Source organism: Dreissena polymorpha, chromosome 9 (genome assembly GCF_020536995.1).
Source record: "Dreissena polymorpha isolate Duluth1 chromosome 9, UMN_Dpol_1.0, whole genome shotgun sequence".
NCBI lineage: Eukaryota > Metazoa > Mollusca > Bivalvia > Myida > Dreissenidae > Dreissena > Dreissena polymorpha.
The window spans coordinates 12,441,515-12,450,691 of NC_068363.1; the positions used below are offsets into that span (position 1 = coordinate 12,441,515).

General features: G+C 37.4%; 1 protein-coding gene across 2 annotated transcripts; it reads left to right on the plus strand.

The window, feature by feature from the left end:
• Nucleotides 1-1,555: 1,555 nt before the first annotated feature.
• Nucleotides 1,556-8,819, plus strand: LOC127845018 (chitotriosidase-1-like). 2 transcript variants are annotated; one of them, XM_052375642.1, is made up of 9 exons: nucleotides 1,556-1,622; nucleotides 2,347-2,538; nucleotides 3,154-3,406; nucleotides 3,809-3,912; nucleotides 4,570-4,693; nucleotides 4,870-5,055; nucleotides 6,417-6,539; nucleotides 7,899-8,148; nucleotides 8,309-8,819. In XM_052375642.1, exons 1-9 carry the CDS (start codon nucleotides 1,594-1,596, stop codon nucleotides 8,479-8,481), a joined length of 1,434 nt encoding a protein of 477 aa, XP_052231602.1. In that variant the 5' UTR covers nucleotides 1,556-1,593; the 3' UTR covers nucleotides 8,482-8,819. The 2 variants fall into 2 exon arrangements, with proteins under 2 accessions (XP_052231602.1, XP_052231601.1); XM_052375641.1 differs by lacking the exon at nucleotides 1,556-1,622 and adding an exon at nucleotides 1,651-1,914 and having other exon boundaries at nucleotides 2,343-2,538.
• The last annotated feature ends 358 nt before the right edge of the window (nucleotides 8,820-9,177 follow it).

The following is a 9,177-nucleotide window of genomic DNA, read 5'->3' on the forward strand; positions in this document are numbered from 1 at the left end:
TAAAAATCGTCATAAATTAGCTTCTCTTGTTTTGTCAAGACAGCGTGCAAAATATTCTTTGTCAATGCAACGTGTGGGGGTATACGTCACGTCTGTGACAAAGATCCGGCAAACTCTAGTTTGATATTGAAGAAAACAATGTTACTTTATTTTCTCTAACTACTTCTTCTATCATTTACTAGTATTTGATCTGTCAGCGTTTTATCTGTTAAGAAAAAAAGTCACAAGATCGTATTAACTTGCGTTAAGCTTCACATTTTTCCCGTTTAAAGCTGAATTTTGATACGAAGCTTCGTCATTGAATTGAAAATACCATAAAGGGCCACAAGACGTCCCGGAAAAGGCTTTGTGGACATAATTAGTTGACATGGTACGTTAATCTTGAGTGAATTCATAGTTAACTCTTCTAAAAAAAAAAAGAAAAAAAGCCATTCTATACATCGCGCACAAACCAATCTGTGAAAAAGCCAAAAGGTTACAAAGTTGACAGCTTTTATGTAATCCGGATGTCTAACTTAACTCAGCTTAAATAAATAAAGGCCGTTGGCCCAAAATACACAGTATTTGACACAGAAGATAACACATGTTTTTAGTTGCGAACACATCATCTTAATTATAAAATATATCAACGTATTACATTGTGTACATGTTTCATTAAAAAAATATCAGCTTAATAATTTTTCTTCAAAAGTCTTTAAGATGATACACATACAAGCATAATTCAATAGGGTGTCATTATCTGTTTTGCTTATTAGATTATTTAAGTCATTTACAGTATTTGCACCCATATACCAGTTATATAGAAATTCTCTACAGACAACGTCATATTTACTACATTGGAAAAAAAAGCGTTGTATTCACAATCAATAAAATATACATTATTCTCGTTAAAACAAAAATTACAAATTCTCAAATTATATGCAACTGTCTATCAACTTCAATATTTAATTTATGATTGTGACTTGTTACTAGTGACTTGCCTTAAGATAATAAATCATAAGTATATCCGTGTTAAGCCTTAGTCAATGTTAACATTCCTTTAAGGATTCGCTTGCCGATGCAAGACCAATCACCGTATATGAATCATTTCAGCGGATATGACTGAAAAGAGAGAATATGAACAGATAACGGCTTATTTAATTATGTTTTCCAATTTATTTATTAACATATGACATGTGAATAAAAATCATTTAATATATTAATATTGGAATACTGTTTAGAAAGACTAAAACATATAGTGTGTCTTGACATTATAATGTTTGTAATTCCATATTTATATACGATTGACATAAAGGCTTCACACGCCATGTCTAATAAAATGCTCTAATTTGAGACAGTGTAAACATATATAACTTACATTGTGCATTTTTCATTATACAATGATTTGCTCATAAAAAAATCTGAAAAAGACATCAATATATAGCCTTTATTCGTTGATATTCCGTCTTTTCGTTCATATGCGGATATGAGATATATTCTGTTTTGGACGGACCGAACTCGCCTTATCAGCGGTCGTGTCCGAGCGTCATTGATTGTTTTGCATGATTCAGACTCAATACAGCAGGAAGGGAACGAGTACAATTAGATTTTTTAATGGGATTGAGTCACACATCAGCGAAACTGTGAGTATAAATACAATTAACTGTTTAGTAGTTTGTATAGTCACTTATAGAACGCCGTGTCGTGCATTCTCTTCTTTTAAAATTAAGCGCGTCAATTATTTTAGCCAACCATTGAGATAAAACATTTACACGATACATTTGTGTAGAGCGGAAATAATATAAATAAAAGAATCGGAACTTCAATTTAATAAAGTTTAATTTCAAAGTAAACAAAATTAGAATATAGTTAAAATGAAAGCGCTGAAATGTGTTACTTTCTTAGTGTTTGGCATATTGATAAATATTGCAAAAGGTAATAATAATGATGATGATGATGATGATGATGATGATGATGATGATGATGATGATGATGATAATGATGATGATGATGTTCTTGTTGATGATGATGATGATGTTCTTGTTGATGATGATGATGATGATGATGATGATGATGATGATGATGATGATGATGATGATGATGATGATGATGATGATGGTAACAATAATAATAATAATAATAATAATAATTACAGCAATAATGAATAATCAATGATGATGATGATGATGATGATGATGATGATGATGATGATGATGATGATGATGATGATGATGATGAAAATGAGGAGGAGGAGCAGGACGACGACGATGATGAAGATGACGACAATGGTGACGCCATAAATGCATTAATAATGAATAAATAAATAAATTAATTAATTAATCAATAATATGGTTCGATTTCAGCCAGAAATGTTCAAAATGTTGAAAATACGGACTACAAGAGGGTGTGTTACTATACCAATTGGTCCCAGTATCGCCCTGGGGTCGGGCGATACACTCCCGACAACATCGACCCACGCCTCTGCACACATCTTATGTACGCATTCGCCAAAGTGGTGAACAACGAACTCCTGACTGTAGAGTGGAATGACGACCAAATGTAAGTTAGTTGTGTTGTTGTTAATTGCGAGAATTAAAGTGAAACCGATAAAAATGCTGAACAATTATACATCAATTACACCAGCTCCACGTTCTAACGTCGATCTATCTCTAAACATGCATTATAGAATTATTCGATGCAGCGATATATACATATACTACAGAGGTGTTCGTCTTTGATTGAAGAACCTAAATCAAACATTTTGTTACAGAAATTCGCATATTTAAAACAACGTTGGCATACATTCCGAATTGAACGATAACTAAAGCACTGATAGTATTACATTTAAATCGACATCTTTTTGAGTTCGTTATATACATGCTTTTATTTATTTGAGTATGGTCGTTTATTAGTATTTTATAAACATCATCCCTTTAAACTTTGTCCTACTAAATTGTTTTTGTTTCTTTTGCTTAAATACCGTCTAAATATATGTCAAATACCGTACTTAAAATGGTAAACCATTATCTCCATCATCTCTTGAATGTGACATATATGATTATAAATTGATTGCAGTTGTATTCTATTTAGAAATATAAAAAAAATACTTAAATTTCATATCGTGAAACGCGACTTACAAATGTGATCTCATTCTAACTTGTGTTGGCATAACAGGTTTGAAAAATTCAACGCTTTGAAGAAAATAAATCCTGGTCTTAAGACGCTCATTGCGGTGGGTGGATGGAATGCCGGAAGTGCAGAGTTCACAAGAATGGTCTCATCTGCGTCAAACAGACGCATGTTCATTCAGTCGACCTTGACCTTCCTCCGTCGCTATGGATTCAATGGCCTTGACCTTGACTGGGAGTACCCGGGCTCCAGAGGCGGACAGGCTTCGGACAAAGAGAACTACCTGCGCTTGGCTCAGGTGAGGGGATATTTTATGTACATGTATGTTTTAGTATATAAGAGCATCGCTTTAGGGAAACGTGGCTTCATGCATGTGCTTAAAGTGCCGTCCATGATAGCCTCTACAGTCCGCTCAAGTTAATCAAAACGACACTTTTCTATTAAGTGGGAATTTTCGTGTAAAGAAAGTCCCTTCTTAGCAAAAATCCAATGTAGGCGGAAATTGTCGTCCCTGATTAGCCTTTGCGAACTGCACAATCTAATCTGGGACGACATTAATAATATATACCATTATGAAAACAAATCGTAATGTTTATTGTTGAATCTACAGTCGATGAATGCCCTAAAATTCGTTTTACTTTCAATTCAAATTATTATCTTTTGATTTCGTATTTACATGACCGCTTATTTTACTTTGAAGGAAATGAAGTCAGCATTCGCTGCCGACGGCTACCTATTGACGGCTGCGGTGCCGGCGGGTAAGTCGTACATCGACGCCGGATTCGACATAACGGCCCTCGCAAGGTACGTTTAACTTTCAGACTAGAATATAATTATATACTAATAAGAATGCAGCTTTTGAATGAACCGTTCAAAACAACAATTCACATCGCACAGGCTAACCATGGACGACTCTTTACGCCTAAACTGGATTTTCGCTACGATGAGACTTCCTTTAAACGAAAAATACCATTAAAGCGGGAAGAATAGTCCTGATTAGCCTCTGCACAGGCTAATCTGGTACGACACGTTACGCACATCATAAATCCCGATTTTCCCAGAGCGATACTTAAACAAATGTGTAAAAACATGTTCCAGTTTCCGTGTAACAACAAAGCTCAATTAAATAAATACTTTTTGGGAAACTTCTGCTTTTCTCTGCATTTGTGTATGTTTAAAAAAAAGTAACATTATATATCAACGATTGTCAAAACTTGTTTGCCTGAAACATATTTTTTTCTTTATCTTTGCGTCAGTGTTATATTCACTGTCACGATAATAATGAAAGGATTCATGTATCAGCATAGCATGTACGGCATGGCATGCACGGCTAGAAAAAAACACCGACGCTGGTATTTAAATTAATCCGTGATTTATCGCACTTTATAGCACAATCGTGTGTGAACAACGTACATTGATAGTCACGCATTCATACTTATTTTTTAAACACTTTTGTTTCAGCCACCTTGACTTCATCAACTTGATGGCGTATGACCTGCATGGGTCATTTGAGAGAGTGACAGGCGCGAACTCGCCTCTGTACGCGAGATCGGGCGAGACCGGCGAGCAGACGTATTTGAACATGGTGGGCACAACCTCCCTTTAACATAATCTTTGTCATTATACGTACTTGTGCAAGGATAAAAGAACAGTTCATTAATCAACTATGCTTCAACCAATCAAACTGAATCAACTGCTATCAACCATCAACCATGCGTATCCAAAGATAACTCCTCAAATAAAATGCATTCTGCATTTCAGCAATGGGCCGCCCAATATTGGACTTCTCTAGGGATGCCGAAACACAAGATCGTCATTGGCATGGCGACGTACGGCCGATCATTCAAACTATCGGACCGCCGACAGACGGGAGTCGGGGCACCCGCCTCTGGTGACGCGCAGACGGGACCGTTCACCAGGGAGGCGGGCTTCCTGTCGTATTATGAGGCAATTGGTGCATTTTGGACACATTCAACTTTTATTCGTCCATGTTTGTACTTTAAATAACTTTTAATTATTACGCAAACTATAAGAGAAAATGCACAAGAGAAAAGGTCTAGTGGGAACATTCAACTGTTCCTGTGTATATTTATACATTTGCATTATCACGAAAACGGAAAGAATTTCCTCTTGTTAGAACTTAACTGCACTTGAGATGCGGACAAAGTCCGTTTTTTGTTATACAATGTACTTGAAATTTATTCATGTAAGTTGATATGCCTTTAAAGTATATAAATCAGACGTGTGATTAAATGTATTGACATCAGTATCGCGACGTATCAAAGCACTTAAGATATCTAAGTTGAGATATACAATAAGGACACAGAACCATAGAGAAGGCATGTACATCCATTCATTCTTAAGTACCTTGTACTTGTACCTTGACCGTAAAGCAGGGTTTGCCGCGAACCAAAGTCAGCTCGATATGCCTCACTGTTCGCAAACATTACCTGAACTACCAAGCGGTGGCAAAAGTACTCGCACTCTTTTCGTAACTCGTAGCAAAATTTCAGAGAGCTGATACAATATGATATTTCATGGTGTAAGCTTAAAAGTATTTAACAGCAAACGCTCACGCATTAAATATAAAAATAATGTTTGTGGCCCTACCGCGAGTACCGTCTACTGTGAACCGATTGTTCACGTCCATCCATCTTTTCCCGTGTATGGTAAAATAATTATTGTCGTCCCACTTGCTCATCCCATCCACTGTGAAACAATGGTTTGCATCCCTCAATCTATTCCCGTATACGGTAAAATTATGATTTTTGCCCCTCTTGCTCATCCAAACTACTGTGAAACACTGGGTTACGTACCTACCGCTACTACCGTCTACTGTAAAACAACGGTTTCTATCTATTCCCGTCAACTGTAATATGATGATTTACGTCCCTCCCGCGACTCCCGTCTACTGTAAAAACAACTGTTTGCGTCCATCCCGCGACTCTCGTCTACTGTAAACAACAAATGTGTGCGTCCCTCTCGCGACTCCCGTCAACTGTAAAAAACAACTGTTTGCGTCCCTCTCGCGAGTCCCGTCTACTGTAAAACAACTGTTTGCGTCCCTCCCGCGAGTCCCGTCTACTGTAAAACAACTGTTTGAGTCCCTCCCGCGAGTCCCGTCTACTGTAAAACAACTGTTTGCGTCCCTCTCGCGAGTCCCGTCTACTGTAAAAACAACTGTTTGCCTCACTCCCGCGACTCCCGTCTACGGTAAAATCTAAATAAATTGTCATAAGAACATCTAGTTATGGTATATTTAAGGGACTTCAAAAGTGTTAAGTTATGTTTTCGCGTTCCCGTTTCAGATATGTACGATGCAAGAGAGTGGAGCCGGGTCAAGCCACTGGGAACCTGAACAACACGTGCCATATTACGTCAACGGTGATCTGTGGGTGGGGTTCGATAATCAAAGGAGCATTGCCGATAAGGTGCGTTCGCTTATAGAATAAGGTTATAAGCAGTCGTCCGCAACTGTTGATTATATGTGAGCCCACATGAGTTCAAATTCATGTCCTGAAATCGCTATTCAATGTTTAGTCTAATTTTATAAACTGTGAATCCGCTACAATGCTATGTGGTCAGGTTGGTCGAGTGTAGCTCCATTTGGGTAATTAATTTATAATAAATGTGTTATTATGATCAGAACATGTCTTGAGTACAGTTGATTTTTATCCGAATAAATCCCAAGTAATTCTATGTTCCATAAAAAACGATACTAACATCGCTTTAAAGCTGCTTGCGTAGATATCCAACAGAACTAAGGTCGCCGTGGTGTAATGGATATGGTGTCCGCCTAGCGACCGGGAGGTTATGGGTTAGATCTCTATTGCTGGAGCGTTTTTTAGATCTCTTCCAAAGACATCAAGTACTGGTTCAAGTAGTCCCAGGAGTCAGACTCGAGAGCGTTTCAATGATGCTTTCGATGTAATCGAGCTAAAATAAATAGGTTTAAAGTAGCCAAAATAAGCCGTCCAATGTCTCAACTGTTTTTTATCGCGAGTTCAATAAACGTGTCAATTACGTCTTCGCTAATTGCCCCGACTCTCCGCAGTTCGCTAATTAAATGTTCGCGAGTCAAACAAAACAATAGTTACAGTTATCAAAACGTACCCCCTATTAGTTATCACACAGGTATTGATTTATTGCTGTATTACTTTGATTGTTGACACGTTATATATTACCGTCGATGGTGCGGCATGTTGTTCTAACTAGTAGCCAGCGCAAGTTGGCAGTATGTAACGTGCAAAACTAAAATCGTACTATTTATTCCATGAACAAAAAACAGCATAATCAAACATGTTTGTCCAGGTTAACCTTTTCCCGAAAATATAACCTGTTAACTGGTCGTTTCGGTAGGTTAACCGGTTAACCGGTTAACCTCTTGCATCCCTAGTTTAAACTAACATAACTAGTCGCAGCCTCTGCTAAATTTGCGTTTCAGCGACCGTGAGGCTTATTATTTTCAATACATGCTGTTGAAACGCCCTGTGTTTGCGCGTTTTTCGTGACCAATATGTATATATGTTTGATTACTGGACAAATATAGGCGACATGTGTTTGTTTCTTATATGATCACGCGTAATAGAATTATTGTCAAGGGAGACGACTTACATGTTAATTAGCGCTTGCCGCTTGTGACTGATAAACAGCAGAAAAATTAGTTTTTGAAAAAAATGTATAAAGGGCATATAACACCGACAATGTGTTAACTATGTCATTTTTGAGAAAATTAGCATAGAATGATTAGGTTAAGTTAATATTTCGTAACATTTCTCGCCCGGTTACAGGTCCAATGGTTGATGCGGGAAGGTTATGCCGGCGCCATGATATGGGCTCTCGACCTTGATGATTTCAACGGCGTGTGCCAGTCCTCCGCATCCAAGTATCCGCTCCTAAACACCATCTTCACACTCCTCACATCCGGGCAACTGCCGACCACAAGTGCGCGCCACCAGACGACATCCCCTTCACCCAAAACAACAATAAGAACAACAGAAGCAACAACGCAGCAGACGACAACAGCACATTCGGGCCAAGGTTAGTTGAATTAGATACACATGCGTATAGATTACAATAAATTACTAGTATACGTTTGGTTGTTTAAAAAAATTACTTTGCAAACAACTGTTTTATGAACATCATTGTGATGCGTTGTTAACCGACAAAACTCTGAGTTAAGTTATTATTTTGTTTATAGACTTCTCATGCGCTGGAAAGGCGGACGGATTCTACGCAGACCCCAAGAACTGCCACAAGTTCTTCCGTTGCGTGTCCCAACAGCCCTTCCGGTTCTCCTGCCCAGGGACTCTGGTCTATAACCCTGCTATCCAGAGTTGCGACTGGCCTCATAACTACCCGTGTAGAAACTGAACCACGTTTCATGCTTAATGATGACTTAACCAAAGCGACGAATTGTATTAACATTATGATATACATATTGTTTAGACTTTAGCGAAAGTTTTGTTCCAGTGCTTTTGCTGGCTGCTGTTAATTGTTTGTATGAGAAAGGCAATTGTCGAGATAATTTATATCACTGCATGACTGTACTATTGATCAGTTTCGAGTAATGAATGAAGGGTCTAGTTAGGAAAATGTCGGTATATAACACATGATTTTATTTTAAATCCTCGGAGATAAGACCTTAGAAAATTGGAAAGGCGGAAAAATGTATATTTTTACCACAAGCAAATTATAAGCTAGAAATCTTTTATTTGAATTCGTTGTTCTTTGGTTCTTGTGGCACATTTTAGTTATTCGCATTTTACATCTCCTTTTCTCGTTTTTTTTTTAATTATAGAAAACATGTTATTTTGTCTTGATACCGTTTACCGTGTTATGAATTTACATTAATGTTTGCCATATTAAATTGTTAATAATGTACTTTGTTGAACGGTTTATTATTATGAATACAGCTTATGAATAAGCAACAATGCGCTACAACGAGGAACTTAAAAAGCCTCGCATAGAGTACGTGACTTATCCACATCGTAGACATGAATATGCTTTGACTACACAATGTCATGTAGTGCTTTTCAATGGTACCTTTAAGATCGTAGCTATAAATAA